The 27373-nt window shown below is 36.2% G+C and overlaps 1 protein-coding gene across 1 annotated transcript; it reads left to right on the top strand.

Annotated features, from left to right (window-relative positions):
* The first annotated feature begins 1235 nt into the window (after nucleotides 1-1235).
* Nucleotides 1236-18170, top strand: LOC126368069 (phospholipase A1-like). The gene is made up of 8 exons (XM_050011948.1): nucleotides 1236-1339; nucleotides 2986-3031; nucleotides 3827-3936; nucleotides 5645-5802; nucleotides 10187-10335; nucleotides 10938-11164; nucleotides 16709-16871; nucleotides 17030-18170. Exons 1-8 carry the CDS (start codon nucleotides 1294-1296, stop codon nucleotides 17097-17099), a joined length of 969 nt encoding a protein of 322 aa, XP_049867905.1. The 5' UTR covers nucleotides 1236-1293; the 3' UTR covers nucleotides 17100-18170.
* Nucleotides 18171-27373: the final 9203 nt, after the last annotated feature.

Raw genomic sequence — 27373 nt, 5'->3', positions numbered from 1 at the left:
AACTGCTTTTCCAAACAACAGGCCTTGAAAGTATACTGTATTCAATTAGGCTGACATTTGAAGGAAAGTGTTTATGTACCTGTGTATTGCGCCAATGAAGTAAAAATGACTTTTGCTACAAGTACTTAGATCTTCTACTGTCCCCAGACTCATAACTCGATCTATCTGAAACATTATTTCACTCTCCCTTCTCGCTTTACTTTCTACTTCTTTACGATCTCATACTTTATTTTAATTCTCGTTTTTATTTATTGGTGCAATAATAATTATATGTAGTTTTGTTCTGATTTTATATAGGAGAAATAATAAAAGAATCTGAAAATATTTACTCGTGCAGTTGTAATAAGTCAATATATAACATGCATTACTTTGCAATTAAATCGTTCGTAAATATTTATGTTGTTTTGTATTAAATATTATATGTAACTTGTAGTTTATTGTGTTATATTATTGTTAGAACTGTATTATTTTTTTATGTACAAAATAACAATTTTATTGATGAAAAAAATAACATAGTTTTTAAGTGAAATGTTACGTCTGAGCGTTACGATGTTTGTAAGAGTTTGACGCTGATTTCTAAAATTGATTGTTGGATGATTTTCACTGATTTGTAATTGCAGTAACTTCTTTTATTTTTATTTTGTCGTAAGTTACTCTGATAGAAAACATCTCATTCAAACCAAAGAGTCGCGTTCATCTAAACTCTTTGCCATGTTCCTTTAAATATGTATAATTTTCTAAGCAGTCCACTTTATTTGCATGTGTCGAAGTCAGGTAGATAATTTTTTATTTATTTTCTAAGCTAAATACATAATACCATTCCAAATTAAGAATTGTAATTATACATGATTAATTTAAAGAAATAAAATAGTATGTTAAAAGTATTACTTATTTCTTTCATTCCCATAAACCCGCTATGAATCAATATCTACTATTGATTAAAGTTTGGGTAGTTCCCTTACTCATCGTCTTGGCCTTGCGTTGAGCAATGTGCGACACGAATTACAACTATATAGAGGTATAAAGGAATATATCTCGATGTCCTAGACCTGATATCCGCAGGGAGAGGTGCCCGATAGTCTCATATCGCGTATTTCAAGTACACTGAAGTAGATAAAGAACTGAAAAGCGATTCACTAATCGTTTTTTTTAAATAAAGGTAAATAAATGAACCGTAATCAGCAGCGATGATGTCAAGGTGGGTGGTAAAATTCACAGAGCGCGAGATACCGGCCCCTATATATAACCATAAGGAGCCTTTTCAGAAAGAACATATCGCGAATACGCCGCAAAATGCAAGCAAGCCTGTTAGTCTTTTCGCTTATATATTTCGCCACCGGTAAGTGAATGTTTTTGTGTTGAAACATAATATGATCCGATTTTTTATTTACGAGTATAGAGTTGTTTTTGTGATGGTGTAATCAGTGAAGTTTCAATTTTGTAATTCATTAATAATTAATCGAAATCGATCTCAAGAAACTTTTTTCATAACTAATCCATCAGTCTTAAAAATATTATATATTATAATGCTTTTTGAATATAAAATTTTAAACTTTAATACCACCTATCTACTTTTAACAAAACACTTATTTTCAACTTTAAAATATGTAATAAAAGAAATCACTACTTTTGTACAAATTGTACTAACAATTTTTTTTTACTACTAAGGTACGTCGCAATAATAATTGCAATTATTTATTGACTAAAATAAGATATAAAAAATTCGACATGTGTAAATAAAATATTTATGTAAGTAGGTACATGGTGTTATAGTTATCTATATATCAACCGGTAGACAAATTCTCAGTCAATATTTTTTTACCGTGTGTAATTCTACTGTTAGCAGTAGCAGCAAAAAACAAACAACCTAACTCATGAATAGCCTCGCATCCCATCACGAAACCTTAATTTTAGAAGTAAGTGTACTGCCAAATGATTTTTATTATAATGCGATTTGTTGTCGACTATAGCGAGTCAACCCGGCTTCACCGGGGTCCAGATATTACTATATTGTCTTCACAGAGAAGGTGCAGATCATAATAGTGAAAACCGCATATCAATACTTACTACTCAGTCCAAGATAAATATAATTCTCATCAAAAGCTAAAAATTCCTCGCGATTTATGTTTTGTAAGGATCAAAAAATAATCTTTATTTATAATTACACACACACGGGCACGTTAAGCCGTTGGTCCCGACTATTAGCCGTAAAACACCTTTACCAACCCGCATTGGATCAGCGTGGTGGAGTATGCTCCATACCACCTCCGGTTGATTGAGGGGTGAGGGGGGGGGGGGGTCTGTGCCCAGCAGTGGGATGTATATAGGCTGTTTACGTTTTTGTTTTTTTATTTATAATTAAATAGCCTATGTGCGTATCACTGCTAGACACAGGCCTTCTCTCACTCCCCACGCTGCTCCACTGCGGGTTGGCGGGTTATCAATTATTTTTTAACAATTTTATACATGGATACGTTCTGTAATGTATACATATAATGTATTTTAGGTATCTACATCAGTTAAGAACGGCAGGTATAAGTTTACTTATGTAGAATTCTTGCCTCCAGATTATGTTAATATTAAGGTCAAACAAATATTTGCATTTGACACATGTACCTACTTAGACCAGACTCGTTTTTTTGAATATTATTTCTTTTAAATATGAAGTGAGTCAACTTCGTAAAATCTTTATTATAGAACCATTTATTATATTAACAATAATAATAGTAGATTTATTTATTTACGGACAGTAATAGATACATAAAAATTATGTTAGTACTTACTTATGTTCTATAAGGAACTTAATAACATTAATGAAGTGCCTTATGAAAACAATAACGCCCACGTATTTCTTAAAATATAACTCATTCGTTTATCTTATAACTGAGACTAATTGCTTTGTAATTAAGAACTAGGTTATCAATTCTATTCAGTCATGTTGATAAAAGTAATAGTTACTTACTATGTAATTAATTTACTTTCCAGGGCTATGCGATGACAATAACGATGCCAAAATTAGATACTATTATGGGTAAGTGTACTTAAGTTTAATCGACTAAAAACGAGTATTGTCTTTCCGGCGTATATTTCTCAGAAATTACCTGTCTATTCTATGTCTATCATTCTCAATGATAATATCATTGAACAATAATTTCGAAAATGAACAGGTAAAAATTCAAACGCATTATATATACATATATGTATATAGGTAAGTTCTGCTTTTTTAGATGTTTGTCCCCAAAATATTCTCCTTAGAATCTCGTCACGTCCGTCCGTCCATCTATCTGTATGCCACGAGTTTATTACACTGTCTGTTTGCACCTTTAGTTATTAATTCTACTGAAAGCCACCTTTGACAAAATTTTCGCAAAATACGAGTCTTTACTATAGAGTACCTATCAAATAAAAACGGTACCTACCCTTACAGGAGCTATGAAACACTCTACCATCCACAATTCTGCTCTACCGGTCGGCCGGTGGGCACTTTTTCGAAATTCGAAATCTGGCTATCTGGTCTATTTTTGGATGTGTTTGTTTTTTGGTTTTATTTTTGCGTGCCTATGCACGCGATAAATGTGCTACACTGCTTAATAGCATGAACAGCCTGTTGGGTTCCACTGATGTGTACAACTGTCCCCTAAATCAACCTCGGGAGTTAGAAGCATTCTTTACCAGTTTGCCCCACTGCGGTTTGGTGGGTTATCTACTTGAGTTCAAAATAAACAGGCTTTTTTATGGCCATAGAATAGAGAATACTACGTTGAAGAAAATAACAGGTCCATTCCGGCATTTAAACTTGACGACGTCCTTAAATATTTTTTTATAGAAATTTCGACGAGTACACAGAACTACCAATTACGGAAGCTGATCAAATATTCAAGAAGGATTGGTATAACTCTAGTCGTACAACGGTTATGTTTGCGCATGGCTTCACAGGTATGTCACTTCTTTAATATTAATTCTATATTATGTACTAGCGACCCGCCCCGGCTTCGCTCGGGTGCAATGCTGAGGAAAAAATGAAATTATTTACGACATCACATTAAAAACCTCTAAAATAACAATATTTCTCCACTATTTAATGGATGTTATTATACATAATAAACCTTTCTCTTGAATTACTCTATCTATTCTTCTTCTTATCGTTTCGATGGCATTCAGACTCTATCTATTAAAAAAAAACCGCATTAAAATCCGTTGCGTAGTTTTAAAGAAATTAAGCGTACATATAGGGACAGAAAAAGCGACTTTGTTTTATACTATGTAGTGATAACATACAACTTACAAACTAAAACTTTTTTTAAAAACACCTACTTACCATTTTTCTGTTAAAGTCATTGAGTGTTACCTACTGGGTTATTCCTGCTGTCTTTTTCGATAATATCGCCTTTTTGATGTGCCGTACAAAATACAAATATGATTCTAAATTATTGACTTTTTAATGTGAATTTATCACAAATATTTTCAAAGAGTTGTGAACTTATGAGAGAATATTAATAATTCTTACACGCTAAACGAGCCATAAATTAAAGGAGTTGTAATGTTGTTACAAGTGGACGCCTCTTTTTAACAGCTTTAACAGCTTAAACCAGTTCTGAATTTGGGCGTCATAAATTGCTAATTTTCGTAACCACAACTTCTTTTTAAAATTTTGTGACCAAAATAAAATATGAAATAACACTTGTTTTTGAAAAAAAAAGTTTATGAATTATTTATCATTATTCACAGTAATCGAACATAGTACGAACGAGTCTCTACTTGTGTTTTATATTATTTATTGATGATAGTGATATTTTAAGAGATTGCTTTCTTATAAAAAAATGAGAATTACAAATATAATTTCAAAAAAGATAAAACAATAAAAAAGCTCACGGTCGACGGGATTCATTTATCTGATTTCTCCTCTAAATCTATCTGACTTATTAAGTAATAAGAATTAAAAAAAGAATAATAAGGAACTTTGCTCACGTGAAAATCGTAAAAAGTAAAACTTAAAAAATCACGTGGCTTATTCTTCTTGTTCATTACTTAAAGGATTTTTTTAAGTAAGTTTGTAATGAACGTACCTTGAACAAGATTGTCTCGCTTATAAGTTTTCTTCGTAAAGTAGACTTTTAAAGTGTTATACTTAGTTTAAAGCCTGTATCTGTGTCTAGACAGAAAAATACAAATAGACAATCACAAATAGGACAAAAAAATAAAATAGGCGTCCGTGGTCCAGTGGTTGAGCGTTGGGCTCACGATTCGTAGGTTCCGGGTTCGAATCCCGGTGGGGACATCACAAAAAATCACTTTGTGATCCCTAGTTTGGTTAGGACATTGCATGCTGATCACCTGATTGTCCGAAAGTAAGATGATCCGTGCTTCGGAAGGCACGTTAAGCCGTTGGTCCCGGTTACTACTTACTGATGTAAGTAGGTATGTATTCGTTACCTGGGTCATGCCTTTGATGACTCAATAATACCCCTGACACCAGGGTTGTTGAGGCTGTTAATCCACCTCACAACCCACACGATAAGAAGAAAAGTACAGTAGGCGGCGATCATGGTACATGTACTTTTTTATATTATTACTGTATTTGTGATTGTGTTTTTGTGCAATAAGGAGTTTAGAGGGTATTGTATTGTATCATCGTTGTATTCAGGTCGTCCTGAAGGCCCTGCCGTGACAGCCGTGATCAAAGCCTACTTGGGGCAGAATAACAGCAATGTGGCCCTTCTGAATTGGGAGCATATGGCCGCAATCGTCCCTCCTGGCCTAGTCAGGTCCTATGTCAATTGGGCGGCGCCTAATGCCAGAAAGGTATGAAGCTTGTCTGTTTTTTTATTAATTAGGCACGTGCCTCGTCTATCTAGTCAATATTGGAGTTTAAATTATATTTTAAAACTAAAGCGCGTTGTGCTTTCCTAAAACAATACTGAACTGAGAACTATTTTAGTTGGCCTTTTAAATAACATAAAATGAAAGGGCAGATTATTTTATCAATGAAATCTAATTCCGAGCAAATATACAATAAGAAAAGAAGAGAGCTGGGGAGTTAAAAAGGCCACATCGAAACCATTCATCTATAAAGCAATATTGCAATTTAACAATGTAAACAAATGTCAAATAGAAATATTACATTTTTAGATGAATTGCTTTGACGTGGTCTGTTTAATCCCCCAGGAATTCGTGTCCATATCAGAGTAAATAAACAAAACAAGCTCACCTTCCTATTTTTAGCTTGATTGATTTGACCGCTGTCAGTAAAGAGCTCGGTGGCGCAGCGGTTAACGCGCTCGGTCTGCGATTGTTGAAGATAAGCAACTTTCGCAAAGGCCGGTCATAGGATGGGTGACCAAAAAAAAAAGTTTTCATCTCGAGCTCCTTCGTGCTTCGGAAGGCACGTTAAGACGTTGGTCCCGGCTGCATTAGCAGTCGTTAATAACCAACAATCCGAACTGGGCCCGCGTGGTGGTTTAAGGCCCGATCTCCCTATCCATCCATAGGGAAGGCCCGTGCCCCAGCAGTGGGGTCGTTAATGGGCTGGTGATGATGAAGTAAATATATTTTTTTGTTCATACAGATACTATTCAAAAAGGCCTTTTATTTTTTTTAATCATTATGCGATAATGAGATTGCCTTGAAGCCTATACTACAACCAGATGAAGCGTAGGATTGAATCGGAGACCAATTTAACAGATAGTCAGTCACGTATCTATGTGATACGTAATCGAATTGTTAATGTATTTATGCATAGCAGAAAATTAACTCATAATTAATGTTCATAATAGCTATTGCGGTAGTCAGACAGGTCCACATAGCCTTCAGAATTACGTAGACTAATATATCTAAAAGCAGTATGTCTATAGCCTCTAGGTTGCATACTGCTTTGAGTTCTTAAAGATTAAATTACTTATAATAAATCTGACAACCAAAATTATCTAATTAGCTACACACAGCTAAGCAGCAGTATACATTGGAAGCTTTTTTAATGAAAAATAATAAGAGTTCCTTACTTAATTTCCATGTCGATTTACAAAATCGTTTGCAACTTGGCTAAGCCTTATTTTTCTAAAAATCGTTTTTCGAACTGAACAAATTCGACTATTTATTCCATTAAACACAAGTGTAACTGATCGATTCTCATCATCGAGTTATTTAAGTACCGACCAATTTTGAGGGTAGTTTAATTTTAGTTAGTAGAATTGGTTAAGTGTTGTTTGGATTATAAGTAGGTATCAGTAAAATAACAAAATCAACATATAAAGTGGTAATAAATTACGAGTAAATAATATGAAATGGTTCTTGCCTTATTTTTTGTTTGGAAGAAATCGCTTTAAGCGATAAAGCCGCCATTTGCCATGTGCCTAATTAAGTTTCGTTTGTAACTATTTTATTTATTTTGGCGCAATAAAGTATATTTGTATAAGTATTTAAAGTTTGATAGGATAGTGATGACGTGCTAAAGTAAAGTCATTGTTTCAAAATAAAAAAAATGACATGAAAACTGCAAGTTCACATCACATAATGAGAAATGAAAAATATATAATAAAATCTTTCCTTCTTTATCACGTTGGTCTCATAATGCGCGGCTATTAAAGTCCATCTTCTTCTATCGTGTGGGTTGTGAGGTGGTTTACCAACCCCATCAACCCTTGTATTAAAGTCCATGATGCTATGGCTGCATACTTGAATACCCCAATTAGGAATATAGTCGTGAGCTTATGTTGTAATTGGTATTGAATGAAAACTATGAGCGTCCTTTGTACAATCAAAGAGCAAAAGTGCGGTCACTGAGCCCAGCGAGTTATTTGTAAACAGTGGTGGAATTATGAACCATTAGTTGTCACAATTATAAAATTTATGTTTTTGTAGATGTTTTCGGTCTATTACAGAAACGACATGTAACCAGGAGGTCTTAAGTGCAACTAGTTAATTTATTACTTTGCAAGAAACTGCTTGGACTTTTGCACCTTATCTTACCTATAAATAAGGTTTTATAAGTAAACATTGAAAATGTTTCCTACGATTAACTTTGAAAACGTACTTCAAACTTGAGTTTTATAGTGATCACAATAAGACCGTCTGGTTTGTTGACAAAGATTCAAGTTACTTATGATTGATGGATCTTAAATCAATGACTGTGATGTGGGCGCCATTTGTTACGTTTGGACGGATGGTGGGTGAACATTGAATGACATTCTACTTAGACTAGGGGGGTTAAAAATCTAAAATTAAAAAAAAATATTGTAAATGCAAACAAATGTAAAATAGCAACATTGCTTTTTCAGATGAATAGTTTTGATGTGTGAAATGTTTTTAAACCCCTAGTTCGCCCTTTGCCGTAGTCTAGGTACTTCCATAACTAATTATAGTACGTTTAAAAATACGCAATACACCTATTTAAGAACTTATTTGTTAAGTTCAAACAAAATCTTACCAAAGATATGTATATATATGTTAAAATGATAAGGTTCTATATACTTTTACACGTAACCGTTCTCGTTTTGCATTTTCGACATCGTTCGTATGGACTTACATCTATTCTATAACCTGTATTTATAAGGAATCTATTTATATACCAACCAAATCTGTCCAGTTGTGAAAGTGGAATTAAAACAAACATACCTACCTACTTTTGCAATTATAATACTTACTCGCTGACTCATTACCATAAATAGCTTTCCGCCCGTGACACGATATACAGAATATAGAATACTTAGGGGGATGATTCAGACCATGATTCTGATATTAACTCTGAATAATTAGCGGAATCATCCGTCTCAGTATTCGATACGATGTCACTAACACCCTGTATATGACAAGTCAACTTAATTATATAACAGGGAAAATAAAAATAAAGAATAGAGACACAAAGAAATATTTCTCTTAATCTGAAAATTTTGTACCTGGCTGCTTCGAATTATGTTTATCATAGAAAATATTAAAGTCGGCGAAAACATGAACTCATTTTCTTCTGACTGACATGTAATTTATCAGGTTTGTAAACGAAAGGATACAAATTCAGAGTAGAGCCGCTTAGACAAGCATTATTAGAACAAAATATATCTGTAATTTTCCGTTCGTGTGGATAATAAGGTTGATGACTAACCTCACCAAAGACAAGACAAGACAAGACAAGAAACATTTATTGAGAAGCTGTGTAGGTACATACATGCAGGTGTCAAACATTATAAAATTGTCTCAACAGCATGTCCATGTCGGACGTACAATATTACAAATAATGTCAGTATTGAGCATCAAGGAATTAAGTAAGTACCTAATAATTAGTCACATTATAAACATTTGTCAATTTTAAATATCATTGTTGTTGAAAATATTCATTCAAGTCATAAAATTCCATATCAACTAGCCAATTTTTTAGACGTTTTTTAAATGTCTTACCCTCTAACAATTTTATTTCGGTGGGTAAGTGATTGAAAATTCGAACGGCTGATACAAATATACTTTTATATAATACTGAACCGTTTGATGATGGAAGATAAAAGTTATATAAATATTTGGAACGTAAGTTTTCCCTAACTGAACATTTCTCTATAAAATATTCCTTATGATTTTTTACAAATGTACAAATTTCCAAAATGTAAATACATGTCAAGGTTAGTAAGTTGTTAGTTTTAAATACATAAAACATGTTACTTTTTTCGTAGCTAAATTACGAAAGAAAAATCTAATTTTAAGTTTTGAAATTACCTATGTTATACCTTATACCTATGTTAAATAGTATAAATCTAAGTAGTAAGTCATGAGCAATATCATGTATCCACTTTAGAACCCTGCCGCACTATCATATTTGCCATTTAATGAGACTAACGGTTTAATTTGTCAAAAAAGTTAATGTGACGTGGCTTCAAAGTGTATACTTATTAGAACTCATGACCGTACATACTAAAAGCTGACAAATTGTATGACCAAACACTTCCACGAACTAGCAAAGGCGTGATGGATCATGATCGTATATTGTTTTCTCGTCATACAGCGCATTGGGCCATACTGTAATGTTGTATGTACTTTAATAAATAAATAAAAAATAAATGATACTCCTTCCCCCCCCAAAGTAGTTAGGGTACCTGTACCCAGTAGTGGATCGTACCTATATAAGCTGTTTGTTGTTTATGATATATTTTGATGTGGTAAAAATACATTTTTACACTTATTTATTTATTTCTTACATTTTTGGTAGCTGGGAGTCCGCATAGCTGATACTCTGCGCAATCTATCATCAGCAGGGCTAAACCTCAACCAAACACACTTCATCGGCCATTCCCTAGGAGCACACATATTTGGCATTGCCGGTAACCACCTCATGCAGAAGGGAATCCAATTACCTTGGTAGGTGGTGTTCTTCAGTTTATAGTACTTATATGTAGTATCGATTTTCTTTTGTTTTTTTTTTACAAGATTTCATATCGATATACCTAAAGCATTTGTATCAAAAAATATTATAAAGATTTTCGAGACCTATCAGTATTAATAGCCCTTTTATTTTGTCTGGTTTAGGTACCTACGAATTTGTCGTTACCTGTATGAAATATTTTATACGAAAATGATGTTGGAAAAAATAAGTTTGATCTATTTCACAAGTTTTTGACCAAAATAACTCGTATGGAAAATGAATATAACTTTCATAAGTTGAAAAATTTAGGGCTCTCTGTGAAATACCTGTATTCCCTGAAGAGGTCCCGAGAGCAGGCCTAAAAAGGTATTGATATGACCGCTCTAGCCCCTCCTCAACTCACGGAGTCACGGACATCAATTTGACCTTTGTACGATAAAGTAAAAGTACTTCAAAGAAGCCAAAACTACTTAAAATTAAGTATATAAAAAGGTCTAACATTCTAATTCACAAAAGCTTCCAAAGTTTTAAACTGCGAATTGTTTTTTGAAAGTGAAGCGAAATGATAATATTTGTGAAATATTTGTAAAATTTACAGGATAACAGGTTTAGACCCGGCCGGCGTGGGATTCGAAAACAGAGTGCCCCTGGAAAGGCTCAACCCGGGCTCTGCGGGCTACGTTTTTGTTCTCCACACAGACCCGAACAAATACGGGTTCTCAAGACCCCTGGGTTCTGTGGACTTCTGGCCCAACTATAGAAACTTAGGGCCTGTAAGACAACCTGGATGCGACTATGGACCTCGGCCGCAGTTTACACCTGAAGGTATTCAGAGTTATATACGTGTGTAATAGTGCTGGAGTACTAACCATCCGCTATGTTGCTATCCATCCAATTGTCGACCCATCCATATTTACTAGGCGTGATGGGCAATATCTACCTCTATGTTCATGAGAGAAGCACTGTCATATGTCAAGGAGGTAATTGGAAGTATTATAGCTCTATTTACAGAGGTAGCCTTTTACGTTCGGTGTTTATATTATACCTTTGCGAAATAAAATCGAAACCATTTTTTAACGTATATCAGGTAAATTTCAAAATATTGTGAGAAATACTTATAAAAAAACGATATGTACGTAGATAACCGCTGCACAGCAGTTAACCAGCAGGTTAGGCTTATGTAATGTGGCAGACTTATATTGTAATGATAATATTGAAATGCCAAGTTCAATATAAGGACAATATTAACATTTGAGTTCCTTTCCCTTCTTAAAGATTTACCTTGAACTTACATTTGAAACGAGTTAAGCAAGTAACAGTGAAATAGTTTAATTTATTTATTCATTTATATCAGACAACACAATAGTCCATAGATGGTTAGTTAAGAGTGTGAGTAACAATTCAACTTATAGCTATGTTAGTATTTATTAGTAGCTAAAACAAATTACGTTATTATGAATATTTATTTAACATTATTTATTATTTCCTATCGCCACCTGTATCCAGTGATGCTGGATGGGACAATCAAACCGAGCCGCTATCATTTTCAAAATGCCGTTGCAGCTGTTTCGCAAGCGCTGCAGCAGAGAAGCTGCTTTTTTGCGAATAATCGCATGAAAACCATCCGTGTGGGCTTCGGCAAACATACCTGATGCGCTACAGCGGGGCGGAAGCCGCAACAGCATTCTGAAAGCGTTATTATATTGGATTCGCAAGACGTTATAGGCGCGTTTGGTATATGCAACCCAGAGGCCCGCCGAGTAAAAAGACTGACAATAAGCTTTAAAAAGTGTTATTTTAACTTCACGTGTACATCGGGTGAACCTCCGGGCGAGCATGTTACCCCGCACCGCCAACGCCCTGCGCTCCCTCTCAATATCGACATCGTCCTTTAGGTCACTCGTCACGACGTGTCCAAGGTACTTAAATTTATCAACCAGTTTTAACTCAACTCCATTGAGAGTCACCCGAGGCACATGAGCGGGTTGATGTTTTTCCGCTTTGAATACTAATATTTCACTCTTTTTTGAGTTATATTTTAGACCATGCGCCTCCGCATATGACTCACAAATCGACAGGAGTTTTCTCAAACCCCTAATCGAAGGACTCAGCAGCACCATGTCGTCGGCATAGCTTATGTTGTTCACGCATGTCCCGTCAATGTGACATCCGACATGGGTACTGCTGAGCCCTCCGATCAGCTGATCGACATACACATTAAATAACAGTGGGGAGCTCAATCCACCCTGTCTCACCCCACACTCCAAGACGTATTCATCTGAGAGGCTCCCGGCCCATCTCACCTGATTCATCTGGTTAGAATACCAATATTTCAGGAGGGAGATAGAGTCCGCCGACACACCCGCGCCCCCCAACTTAGTCCAGAGCAGATCGTAATTGACTAAGTCAAAGGCTTTGGACAAATCGAGAAAACACGCATACACCGGCGTCCTCCTCTCTGTATAATACCTGACAGTGTGTTTTAGCGATAAAATAGCGCTTTCAGTCGATAGTCTTCGTCTAAACCCAAACTGGGCGTCGTTGAGTTTAATAATACTCAGATGATCATTGAGCACACTGTCAAGCACTTTAGCTGTTATAGTAGCAAGTGAGATGGGCCGATAGTTGTTCCTATCAGATGCATCTCCAGTTTTACTTTTTATAATTGGAACCACAATTGTGCGCATTAGTGCCTCAGGTAGGTAGGAGTGAGTAACACACAAGTTAAATAGTAGTGATAACACTCGTGGTAGATGAACTCCCGCAAATTTAAAGTGCTCCACACTGAGACCGTCATGTCCCGGCGATTTACCTCTATTCATCTTACTAATAACTTTAGCAATCATTTTAGCTGTGAATATCAGATTTCGCCCGGACACGCCGGCCCCATCGCTGCTCACGCCGTTTGACGAAGGACCCAAAGGCGATCGTATAGAAAAATGGTCTTTAAATAGATTTGCGATTTGTCTATGATCTTGCACACTGTCGACGCTCAATGGGATACCTGGTCGTACATTCAATTTATTTGTATTTTGCCAAAATTTCTTAAAATCTTTGTTTGAGTGATTAACAGCAAGGGAGTTCATTTTAATTTGATCTTGTCTGTTCTGGCACCATTTTAATTTCGTTTTGAACGCTTTTCTTGAGCCCGACATATCATCAAAATATTTACCCTGTTTAGGTTTACCCGCCAGGAGCCACACTTCAAACTTTAGTCTAGCCTCCTTATGAGCGTCGGCAACGTACTTATTCCATCCAGCAATACACCCTTTCTTTCGGTGACATTTGGAATGAGATGTTGCGATAGAAGCGTCAGTTAAAGAATTAATTATGTCATTATATAATTTGTTTAAAATACTATGATGCTCCTTATTTTGACAAAAACCATAACTACATTCTCTAAGTTCAATAGGAAAATCAATATTTCTTAATCTAGACTGGCAAATACTATGATATCTGTCTATTTGTTCAGGGAGTCGATCCCCCCATACAGTTCCCTTTTTAGATATAGGTTGTACAAAATTTTGTAATTTAGTTTTAGGTATAATCTTATTTAAATTAGTTTCAATTACAAGAGGGAAATGGTCAGACCAAAATACATCATACTGTACCCAGACATCAGTTACAGTGTGTCGAGCCGACTCAGTGACAATGCAGTGGTCCAACCATGTATCGCAACCATGAGCATCGCTATGAAATGTGTATGTATTTGATTGCATACCTAGAATATCAACATCTATACAACAACAACTTTCATCATTACAAAAAATTGTCAGTTCTGTAAAAAATAGTTTATTCAAATGGGCATTAAAATCACCTAAAATGTAAAAAGAGTTAATTCCACTATGTTCTTCACATTCCATAATTGACTTTATTGCACCTAAGCACTCTGTAAATGTTGGTAGATTGGCATAGCTGTTTGTAGGCATATACACACAGAAAACTACAGCAGATATATTTCTGACACTAATTTTGATCGCCGAGAGCCTATCATTATTGCAGTCTATCACTGACACAGAATCAAACGCCACTTTTCGCCATAGTAATGCGACACCACCGTACGGTCGGCCCACAAGCAACTCAGCCGACATGTCCACTGCCGATGTGCCCGTACACCCAAACTCCTCGTCGATAGTGCTGAGTAATGGTAAATCATGCGACAGCAACCACGTCTCCTGAAGAGCGACTATAGATGCCGTCTTACAAAGGCTCCTCACTCCCTCTATCGATCTTTTAATCGACTTACAATTAAATGTAATTAGTCTGATGTTATCCATTTAAATAGTTAATTAGATTGCAACTGCCTCAAATTGACAAACCGTCTAAACGATATCCCACATGGCCATAAGGTGTCGTTCAAAAAAGTATCAACCTTATATTTTGTCACAAATACTTTAAAAGCGTTATAGTCTCTTTCTTTCTTCATTTTAATTTTTACTAATGATACTTTTTCTCCTGTCTTCTCATAAATGTAATCTGTAATGTCTCGCTCTGAAACATTTTTATGTACGTTCGATATAAACAATGCTGCCTTTGTGTCTGCCGCCCGAAAACTAAAACTTTTTCCCGACTCAATAACTGCATTCCCCTTTCTAATCTCGAAACGATTTCGTAATCTCCGTTTTTGCACTTTAACCCACTCTTCATCCCTTTTCTGCTCCTTCAACTGTTGTCCATTCCCTGTTATTTCAGCAAAAGATGTTTTTTGACTGCAATTAGTTGGAGACGGAATGTTAGATGTATTTTCTGTAGATAAATTAAAAATATCCTCCGATCGCAACCGCCTCTTATAGTCAGCTGATTCATTCAAGTCGATTTGAACCTGTTTGAGATTGTTATCTCTGCAGCTCTCCTCCCCGCATTCTGACATCTCGCTTGCACTTGCATGCAAGTGGGTATGACGTGCGGCCGGCGGCTGCGTCTTGCTTGGACTCGCTATCTTATTGAGTGATGAGTGAGAGGTCTCATGCGCAGGTTGCGGCGCACTGACGCGCGACGGAGATAGACAGTTATCAATGACGTTATTAGTTTCTTCGGTCATTGACTGCGGATTATTATTGAATGACAAAGCCATCGGTCCGCTATCATATGTGCAAGCACCCCCTCTTTTCGAATTTATGTTTTTTAAAAGATCATCACTAAAATTAGGACAAAACTTATGATAGCCCCAAAGTCGATCATTCAGTTCCTTTTTAGTAACATAAAATAACATAAAACAAGCTATTTTTTTTTACAAATTAAGAAGCGTGATTGTGAAAGTTAAACGATTGTCGACGCAATTAGTAAAAGAAGGGTTACAATTTAGCTGAAACCGTAGGAACATAATGTACGTCGTACAAATTGACTCGCGTTTTTTGCAAATACAACACTATGGCACATTACGATTTTATCCGGCCAAGTAGTTAATGCCATCTGTGGCAAATTTACAATAAGGCACGTAAAAAAAAACAAAGAATAATATGTAATAAATAAAGTCACATTATTACGTCACATTACGACGCATATGTCTATTGCATTGTATGAAACTGAATGTATACGATACACTTATCCGGTTACAGCCTAAGACACCCCCCACACTAGTGTCTTTCGGGCGTCGTTGTCGTACCACCGTCCACGTAACATCCACGGGACGTCGACGTCGCAGCGACGCGACGCCAGCGCAGCGCTGGCAGGCTGCCGAACGCCGAGCGTGCGCGGCACTGGCGTCCCAAACAAGTCGATGACGCTCGAGAGGCGCTAGTGTGGAGGGTCTCTTAGTCTGCTCAGCAAAATTGTCTCTGCCATTGACTTACGTCAATAGTTGTTACACCTAGTCAGAAGCCTGCGGGCGGCTTGAAAAGTTATAAACTTTGGGAAAATTAGAAGTTTACAAGTAGTACTGTGGGGCAATGAAGGCATCTTGAAGAGTATAATCCCTAGTACATATTCAATTCAACCTAAAAACTAATATTTAAAAAATATGTCTGTTAATAAAACACAATGACATTACGGTGTGAGGCACATAGCGGAAAATAGCCTAGTTTGGTAAATAGCATTTATATGTCCCACTGCTGGGCACAGGTCTCCCCACCGGACCGGACCGAACCGGAGGGGGTATGAAGCATACTCCACCACGCTGCTCCAATGCGGGTTGGTGGACGCGTTTGGGCTAGTAGCCTGGGTCCAACGACATTAACTTGTCTTTTGAACCACGATTATTTTACTTTTCGGATACTCAGGTGATTCAGCTGCAATGTCCTAACCAAACAAAGGATTTAAAAAATGAACCCGCGCGGACTTCCAGATAGTGAGACTAACTCCATGGTCTATCATGGAGGCTATATAATATAATAATTGACTATAAAACACATGTGTCATTTATTGCTTCAGATCTCTGCAGCCACAATCGCTGCTGGCAACTGCTGGTAGATTCAGTCAAGTACCCCGGCACTCTCCTGGGCAGTTACGCTAGAAACTACAGGACATGGAAAAACTACTCGCCTCAGGAGCGAAACGAGTTTGTTCTGGAAGTCGGGAAGAGCTACAAGAAATTGTAAGTAGCTGAAAGGATTATTTCATGTCAGATAGAGGAAATGCTAAGTACCTACCTATATATTACAGATAGTAATTCAATTTTCCTAAGGCGCATTACCTCTAAGTGACATTAATTAATATTGTTATAGTAACATTAAACTAATGCCTGTGTTTCAGCGTTTCGGGGAACTATTATTTCGTGACGAAGGATGTGTCACCATACGGGCTCGGCAAAAACGGATTGTAGAGAACAATACAGAAGCTGGGATAAATAATATTTTGATTACTCACCCACCACGTGTAAAAACTGGGAACTTAAATGTATTTAACAAAGTGAAAGATAACAGTGACTACGCCTGAATAAATATAATTGTTTTCCTCAGGATATTGCCATATAATATACAACAGATTCTTAATTAACTGCGGTACACAGTCCATTTCTCTTCCTCGCGGAAGTATCGTTGAAGATAATGATTCATCAAAATACTGGCGGAATTAATCATTCCAAACCTGGAATTTTTGCACAAATCATTAAAGCACTTAAAAGGCAAATGGATTTTGGGATGCTGACGCCAAATTGCTTCTTAATGGTTTATTATGGTTGAGAAGACTACTTCATTCATTTTTATACCGATGCTATTAAGAAGATCGGTATCGATTATTACCTTTCCGCAAAAAGTCTTATGGATTTCTTAACGTTTCATGTGAAGGTTTTTTGGCCAAAGAATGTCAATAAGTTACATGTGGAAAATGTAAAAATGCGGCCTAAAATAAACGAAGTTGCAACAGGAGTCTCAAGACATGCATGTCAAAGAGGGGCATGAGCATAGGCTGAAAGTCGCGAGTAATTCCCTAGGGCAGGCCGCGGGCTGCCGGTCTGGCGTGTAAACAAACATCTGGCCACGACCATGGAAGGAATTCCTAAGGCAGAGAGATCGGTGTTGTCTAAGGAATCGCATTCAAAGAGAAAAACGTGTATTTCAGCCGCACACGATGTTTGTGGTACAGCATACGTGTAAGAAGTTCGTATCCACATATTACGTGTAATGGATCGGTGTTCATACAGAGCAAAGATACACACAAGAAGCAATTAGCGTAACGTAGCTTTAGTGGCTTGAGTCTAGTATAGATATTGAATGTTATAACATTGTATATACTTACATGTTTAAGTATTATTTGTAACGCATATAGAATTGCTATGCGGCATGAACTGTGCTATTAAATATGTAAGTAAGTATGTAAAAAAAATATTAAAATACCAAAGTAACCTGTTACCTATATCTCGTTATTGTATTTTTTTCTCATAACGCAATGTCACTTCGCTCGATGTTAGCTTTGATTTAAAAATACAGTATTAACTAATTGATCTAATTTGAATACAAAGGGAATTCGAATAAGAAAATCCTTTTATAATGCAGTTTTATTCCATGATTTACCTTCCTTTGGCGTTTTCATTTGCATGGTAAAGTAGAGGGAGGTTGATCTCAGTTTAATGATGTAGATAGTTACCTGGACCTAAGCCAAGAACTGGGTATAAGAGGACACTAAGGACAAAGATACTTCGTGATAGGATGGATTCCTTACTTACCTAATTAAGGAACAAACTTTTTTTTACGAAAAAAATCGGCTTGTTAGTAGGTTACTTGCTCATTATTTACTATCAATATAATGAAAAAGTTTGACTGTTCGGTTATATTTTACCTTATTAATAGCCAGAAAATGAATTTGTAGTGTGGGAACAAAAGCCGGATAGGGGAGCCTACAGTAAATTTCACCACGTTTTAAAACGCGACGCTCCGCAGTTCGCTACAGCTGTTTTACAATTTACGCTTTTAATAATGGCTGACACTGCCTTTGAATCGGTCGCGCACGAATTAACAACCAGCTAAATTAAAGCCTTCAAACTTTTTGCAAACCATTCCCTTTCGCCCGGATTAAGGATGGGTTTAGTCAATTTTATAGGAACGTTTTTATAAAGTTTACGCAATACAGTTGGGTAGGAAGATTAGTGACTGTCACATACTTAATGTGTACACAGATTATCCTACGAGTACATTATACATTCGCAAATACCAAAATTGAATTGTGTTTGTTCAATAAAATATCAACCAGAATTTTAATTTCAAGGATATGATGTTTCATGATCGATTCTAAAAATAAAATCACTGTCTCCGTTCGGGTCACAGACGACATACCCTAAAGTAATTCTTGAGCACTTATGGGAGAGGAAAAAACTTGGGTAAGAAAATACAAGTTCAAAATTTCATTCCAGATTTTTGACATTCAAGTTTTTTTAGTTATGACATTCAAGATATTTTAGGTCGGTGTTCCAAACTCAATCATTTTTTTTCATCAGAAAGCACGTGTTACCAATCACACGCACGCAAAAGCACGTCTTAGAAAGTCGAAATTCTATTGTTAGTTTTATCATATAAATCACCACTTCGGAGAGTGTGTAAACTCCTCAACAACATAATTACTTTTCCACATTAAAATACAAATAAACGCGTACGTAACAATGTAGTGCCCGCATAATAAGAAAGAAATGGAATATTCCATATTGGTAGCAATCGGCTGATACCTCAGGCTAAATTCGGTCCCCTTATTTAGGCATAAACGATGGAACTGGTGGAAGATTTAGAATTAAATCGGTTTCATTAACAACTCCGTGTAATCAAAGAGACTCCAGGAAAATTGCTCAATAGGTCGCCTTCGACAAAGCACGGCCGGGAAATACTTCAAAGCCAAACGCTTTGGCTTTTGAGATTTTTTTACAGATAAAATTCGTGACACCTGCGCAGATATCTTTTCAATTACATAAAAGTGAAACGGAGAAAACGAAAGGTTGTGATTGTGAAGGTTTTTAAATAAAATTCGTATATTTTTTGTCATCCACCTGCCTTTCAGTAATTACATCAAGGAATAACTACAGACGGTTAATAACAAAACTGTAGGTAGATCTTCATTTACCTTATAATCACGCACTTAGATCTATAAAGCGAGTGAAATCCGTGGAAGTTATTTTTTGAAAAAAAAAACGCGTTCGATTGTGATTTTTGTTAACATAACTTTATAATAGTTTTAATTTAGCTAGTTTCAATGTAGGTAAAAATGTTTAGTCTAAATTATTACCGGTAATGAAATTCATTGAAAGAAATCGATATTTTGTTGAAGATTAGGATTAGATCACATTAGGATGTAAGTTTCCAGAAAGCCATTTCTTGGTTTTCACGGCGACAATAACAAAATTTAAAATAATTAGAATAAATGTTTTACGAATGTTCCATACTCCTAATTATGGAGCTTATCCTTTTAAATAATTGATGAAAAATTTAATTGAGTATTCTAGCTTCATTCAGGCAGCAATTATAGGCTAGAGCCTATGAAATGATTCCCTCGACCCACTCCGGCATTATTTATGCAGGACAAATGCAGGGCCGCCGATTCGCCCACTAAGTATAAGTTTCGGCTGACCTGCGGGGTCTAGGAATAGATACATAAATAATTGACGAGACGTTTAATGACAGGCAAACGTCACTGTACTTTAAACATTTTCACTATTTTTTTAATTATGGACCTGTTAATACCCTACATACATACATAAACAGCCTATATTACGTCCCACTGACAGCAGTGGGACGTAATATACAGTCACAGTATACAGTCTACTGCTGGGCACAGGCCCAGCAGTAGACTGTTAATACAAAAGTAATAATAATTACTTTTATTTATATTAATAATATATTTTTTACCTATGTTATTGTATTATATTATTATTAATAAATGGTTGGGTATTGCCTATAGGCAATACTTGTTACTTGGCAATAATTGTCTATAGACAATCACCGGATATATCATATCAAAATATCAATTTTATTACAACACTTTCATAAAGAGCATTTGTAGCTGAAATATTTAACGGCTTCCGTGGTCCAGTGGTTGAGCGTTAGGCTCACGATCCGGAGGTCCCGGGTTCAAATCCCGGAGGGGAAATATCACAAAAAATACTTCAAATTAATTACAGGCTGATTACCTGATTGTCCAAAATTAAGATGATCCGTGCTTCGGAAGGCACGTTAACACACTTACTGATGTAAGTAAGTAGTCGTTACATGAGCCATGTCATGGGCTTTTGGCTGCTCAATAGTAACCCTGACACGAAAGAAGAAGCTGAAATATTTCGTTTTATTATCTTTAACCGTGTATAGAACACATCTACATACGAATATACATGTTATGCTAATGTTTTTTTTTTATAATCTTAATATTGGTATCGTTTTCGAACGTACGCACTCAATTCTTTCATTTGTAACTGTTTTTTACCAAACTGAAATGGAATGTGGAAATACATTTGTAGTTAGTTTCCAACTCATAAATAAATTAACTTTCAAATCATGTAGTTACGTTGTAGTGTACAAGTAGACGATAAATATTAAAGGAGTAATCAAAGACAGTGTATGTAAGAGATGGAAAATGTATATGGTTCCCGAGTTCTGAAGCAAACTTACAACAAGTTAGGTAAAAAAACACTTATTATAATTTTGCCTAACCGCTGTTGGTATTTTTACTTTATTTAACATTGCATATGGATTACGATAGACAACCGCATAGTAATACAGGGTGTTAGCACAGATCATATAATACTGTTAGTGACATCGTAACGAATACTCAGGGGGACGATTCAGACCATGATTCCGTCGCAAAATTCATTCATATTTTTTTTAGTATTTTTAAATTCCACTTGATATTGACTCAGAATAATCAGCTGAATCATCCCCCTCAGTATTCGTTACGATGTCACTTACGCCCCGTACAAGTACATGCGACTTCATGAAAATTTTAGTGTTTCTTTTTAATTTTTCTCTGTTCCATACTTTTGCGACAGCAAATTCCACTTGATATCAACTCAGAATCATGGCCTGAATCATCCCTCAAAGTTTTTGTTACGATGTCACTAACAGCCTGTATATTTGAAATCTAATTTTCATTTTAATAGCTATTTTCTCACAGTTATTTTTAGATAAAAATAGTACTACAAGTATTTCACCGTGTTCGATTGACCGTGGTAGTGCGTTTCTTTCGCTATGCGTGTGTCACGAAATACCCACTTCGCCTAACATGGCCACTACGGCACTCGACAAGAAATGATTAAGATATGCTTTTCTAAATTACAGTTGACTCATGATTTCACTATTCTGAGGATTATATACGCAGTTTACAAAAACTTTACTATCCTACTTATAAATAGGTACTTATTATGGTTACAATGGGTAAAAAGTCTCAGAGACATTATTAAAACTTCTGAACAAACAATTAAAACAAAAAAAAAAAACAATTATTAAAATGAATTGTTTAATCATTTAATAATTATCAATATTTATTTATTTATTATTATTTAAATTATATATTAAAACATTTAAATATAACTGTCCGTTTTGTATCTTTTTTCAAATATTAATTGTGTTAAAATATCATTATAGTTCATTTATGAGATGTGAAAGGGTGAGAGGGTGTGAAAAAGCCTCGGGTCCGCGGAGGTCCGTGTTGCTCTAGGAAAAATCAATAATTTACACTTTGATTTTTACTTATTAGCATCTCCTTGCATACTTATCATAAAACTCCGCAGCAGAGAGCGGGTTTTAAAATGTGGCGCCTGTGGTCGGTGGAAATTTTGAATTTGGAATACATTCTGAGATCAAGTATGTCTTTTATGGAGGTAACTCAATTGTATCAAAATGCTGGCATAGGTTACACAATATCTAACAATTTTTTTGGCACTTTCACTGAAATTCTAGCATCATCATTTACTACTTAACCTCCGGCCAATACGTCACGACAAAAAATCTATTTAACAATATCGAATTCTTCTTCTTCTATCGTGTGGGTTGTGAGGTGTAGTACCAACCTCATTAACCCTGGTCCCCAACCCTGTCCGGGTTGCTATTGAGCCGCCAAAGGCCCCTGACATGGCTCATGTAACGACTAATTACTTACATCAGTAAGTAGTAACTGGGACCAACGGCTTAACGTGCCTTCCGAAGCACGGATCATCTTACTTTCGGACAATCAGGTGATCAGCCTGTAATGTCCTAACCAAACAAAAAAAAAGCGAATTAGAAAATTAACATCTATTAATTTAATTATTAATTAATCTAATTATTTGTAATACATAGATGTACTGAATCCGTGGTGTACTCGTACTTAGTGATTCAGATTCATAACTTTAGACTTGAACACCAAGTGGCTGAAGGTTATTTAAATTCGATTAGCGACTCTATGCCTACCCAGTAGTTATTTGTTACAAGTAGGAACAACTAATAAATAGATCGATAGCCGACTGTCGATGGGTATCTGATTGATTGGGTAGTAGATTGGGTAGTAGATGGACAGTCCCAAACTATTACCAGCTCTAATACACTAACAGAAATTGATTAGCTCATGGAAATAACATAGTAGGTAGGTACCTATTAATATCCAAGGACGAAAAGAAAAACTTAAACTGATTTGTATTGCGTCTCAATCTTGGCGTTCCATCCGTCATGAGCTCGTTATGAGGTCCTCTCTCAGAAAGAAAAATGTACTGAAAAGTAATTATAAAGCGTCGTCTTCTCGAATCACCCACGCTTTTTAATTTCCTCTTTACATTTTCTTAGGTTGCCTGTGTGAAAAACCAGGCCAATATAGGCTAGGTCACACGCCTCCTAAATATGCGTTTCTCGGGAATGTGGGTTTCCTCGCGATGTTTTCCTTCACCGCTGAGATGAGCTGATAATCATTTATGATCCAAATATGTATCCGAAAACAAATTCGAAAATCATTGGTTTAGGTCTATGCTGGGATTTTAACCTGCGACCTCAAAGTGAGAGTCAAGCGTTCTACTAACTGAGCTACCAACTGCAAAATCGATCAACTTTTACATTTTTAAGTAGGTAAGTAGCTATTTTGTTACGGGTGATTCGGAGCATGCCTTTTGTGGGTTGTTCGTAAAAATAGGAGAACGGAATTTAATTATAGCCACGAAATTATTAATGCTTCTCTATTATTTAAAACAATCACGTTTTCTATTTCAGAATAAGTAGACATTCATACATTTTCTGATTTATTCATTTAAGATATGATTTCTTGCTGTACTCAACGACCAAAAGTAATGACTTAAATGTTGCAATGATGAGTCAGTTGATACATTTTTTTTGACGTGGCTTGTTGTAGATTTGCCGCAGATGGCATTAACTACTTGGCCTGACAAATGGGGAGCGCTGAAGGCTCTCACCCGGTACAACGTTTAAGGCCTGAGGGTGCCCAGTTGGGCGCGAACCTCGGCTTTGCAATAATGAGTTGTTGATAGTGTGGATGGATTGTGTAAAGAAGGATATATATGTGTGTGAAAGTTGTGAGTAAGTACTGAGATGACAACAGAAATAAATGGAAGAGGAATACATGGTGTGATGATCCCATAGAGTAATGAGTCAGTCGATACAATGTCTGTCTCCAGAACTCCGAAATCTTTACTTCGGAAAACTTCAGTTACTTAATATCATCATCATCATCAGCCCATTAACGTCCCCACTGCTGGGTCACGGGCCTTCCCTATGGATGGATAGGGAGATCGGGCCTTAAACCATCACGCGGGCCCTGTGCGGATTGATGGTTATTAACGACTGCTAATGCAGCCGGGACCAACGACTTAACGTGCCTTCCGAAGCACGGAGGAGCTCGAGATGAAAACTTTTTTGTGGTCACCCATCCTATGACCGGCATTTGCGAAAGTTGCTTAACTTCAACAATCGCAGACCGAGCGCGTTTACCGCTGCACCACCGAGCTCCTCAAAGTTACTTAATATAAATACCACCAACCTACATCGAAAACCAAAAATACCTGTCTAAGACATTCTGTCTTTTAATCTCATCGACGTCATACAAACCTTGTCCAATCAGAAACTGTCATTTTTTGTAGGTACGTATAATGACAAGAGCTTCGGTGCGTCCGCCCACAGAAATTCAATTGGAAAGAAATAAAACAAACCATTTTTACTAGTAGCAACTTTATCTTCTATTTTATTTTATTCTAGACGCGATAGGGGTCGGCACCTATTAATCGGTCTCACAGAAAGGTGAGCTTATGTTATGTTATCATACTTTTTAATTCAATTACCCAATAAAAGTACTAAATATGAAAACGATTTTGGTAGTCATTCATACCCATACGGGGTGTAAATGACATCGTAACGAATTCTAAGTTTGTATCAAGTGAAATTTTCCGCCGCAAATTTCATGAAAATGTTTGTATTTTATTTTAAATCAAATCAAATATACTTTATTGCACAGAACTACATTTAAACAATCAGACATAACACGTAATTAATAATAATTCATAATTATTATATTATTCATAATTTTAATTATTTTTAGTTCCATACTTTTGCGATAGAAAATTCCATTTGATATCAACTCAGAATCATGGTCTGAATCATCCCTCAAAGTTTTCGTTACGATGTCACTAACACCAGGTATACGCCAAGGTGAGCGCTCAAAGCTCTCCATTTGTCCGGCCAAGTACTAATTGTCATTCAAGGCGAAAAGCGAATAAAATTTACAGGTGAACGACTGGACTATCTAAAAATCTCGGTGGGTGAGACCAGTGATGTGTCGTGCCCGGGAATGTCCCCAAAGTGGGAACTTGTGGGGCACTGACTGCTTTCCTTTTTAAAATAATTATTTCTTGTATTTTGGTCTTATCTGCCTGAAGGTTGGGTAATAAAGCTAAGATTTTTTTATGGTGTGGGTTGTGAGTGGATTACCAACCTCATCAACCCTGGTGCCAGGGTCATTATTGAGCCGCCAAGGGCCCCTGACTTGACTCATGTAACGACTACATACTTACATCAGTAAGTAGTGACTGGGACCAACGGCTTGACGTGCCTTCCAAAGCACGGATCATCTTATTTTTGTGACATGTCCCCACCGGGATTCGAACCCGGGGCCTCCGGATCGTGAGCCCAACGCTCAACCACTGGACCACGGAGGCCGTTAAGCTAAGAATAATAAGAGTTTTTACTGCCTGGACCGTTCTCAAAGTGGGAACATTAACGCGAAAGGCACATCACTGGGTGGGACGAAGAAGTAAGTAAGTAAGTAACATGTTCAAGTATCAATTTATTGAGAAGCAAACGAGTGGTGGCGGGCGCTGGCTGCGGAGTAATGCGGTGTCCACCGGCTTATTGACCATACTCACTCATTCTAATGCGGGCATAAATTGTGGCCGACTATATTGAACTTCCACTCGCAGTGCACTTCATTATTGAAAAAGTAAACTTCTGTAATGCGGCCTGTAGGGCTACCGATCCGACTTAGGATATTTCAAATATTTTTTTACGTCCTATATATAATATGATTTTCCTTAGATTCACTTATAGTACTTATTTAGCTATTCAAATGATTACCAGGTGAGAGCCCTCAGCGCTCCCCATTTGTCCGGGAAAGTAGTTAATGTCATCTGCGGCAAATCTACAATAAGTCATGTCAAAAAAAATATTCAAATTAATCGTTGACACCTAGTTAACAGTGAATTATAGGCATAAGGGTGATTTTGGCGTTATGTTGCATAATACAATGATGTGAAGTGTGGCATAATGCTTGCCCAGTTTGTCAACGGAAAGGTGTAATTTTCATGTTATAATATACATTGCTATATGTGTAGTATAATAGTACAATACGTGTAGTTTAAGAAGGTGTTTCTTGCTTGCGGCGCTATCTAACGTTTACTCCTTAGAATTCTCGTGCAATATCTTTCGCATTTAGACATTAACAGAGCTTCGTAAGTAGTTGTCACTTTAAAAAAACAAGTACTTAAATTGTACTTAAGTGACAACTTCTTATGAAGCCAAATTATCCCAAAGGTGAAAGACATTGCACGAAGAATTATAATTATAATATAATGAATGGGAAAATATTCCGAGAAATTATCAAGAATCGTGACTCCAGTTGCTGAAGCCGCCTACTACATTAAACAGCAATTAATATTATTACTTATTCTGATTAATGTTATACTCAATTAAGGCACTTAATTAGTTACAATTTTTAGATTTAGATTATAACCAATTTATTATTATAATAACTTACCATCAGGTCTTCAACAAGAAAATTTCGTAAAATATTTGGTATATCGTGCGGTGTCGTGGCTAAAGGCTGAAAACATCGTAGACAGGATTACAAGACCCTTCAGCAATTATTGCACATAACGACAATGAGCATACTCGCATGGTAATAGCAATTTTATTTATTTTTATACTTGCTTATTGTAATCGTACAGGCGTCAAATTTACGAGTTTGTAACTCATTTCCGTTTCTGAACAGGATCTAAGGACCTGTTTGATTACTGATAAATTTTAGATAGAGCACTAAAGAGTCAAGAATATTTTTAGTTCTTTATCTTACAATCTTTCACCAATTCCAAACGTGATAAGACTCAGAAGAAGAAGCGATGCAGGAAGCTCCTCTGTAACATGATTTTATTCAACATTT

Source organism: Pectinophora gossypiella, chromosome 7 (assembly GCF_024362695.1).
Source record: "Pectinophora gossypiella chromosome 7, ilPecGoss1.1, whole genome shotgun sequence".
Lineage (NCBI taxonomy): Eukaryota > Metazoa > Arthropoda > Insecta > Lepidoptera > Gelechiidae > Pectinophora > Pectinophora gossypiella.
This window is presented reverse-complemented; position numbering and strand designations above follow the sequence as displayed.

What these genes read in the sequence shown, in the direction of transcription:
- LOC126368069 (XM_050011948.1), top strand. Translation starts at nt 1,294, where the DNA reads ATGCAAGCAAGCCTGTTAGTCTTTTCGCTTATATATTTCGCCACCG. An exon ending in GTTTGCGCATGGCTTCACAG is followed by an intron (nt 3,937 to 5,644) that starts GTATGTCACTTC and finishes CGTTGTATTCAG; the next exon opens with GTCGTCCTGAAGGCCCTGCC. An exon ending in CGGCGCCTAATGCCAGAAAG is followed by an intron (nt 5,803 to 10,186) that starts GTATGAAGCTTG and finishes CATTTTTGGTAG; the next exon opens with CTGGGAGTCCGCATAGCTGA.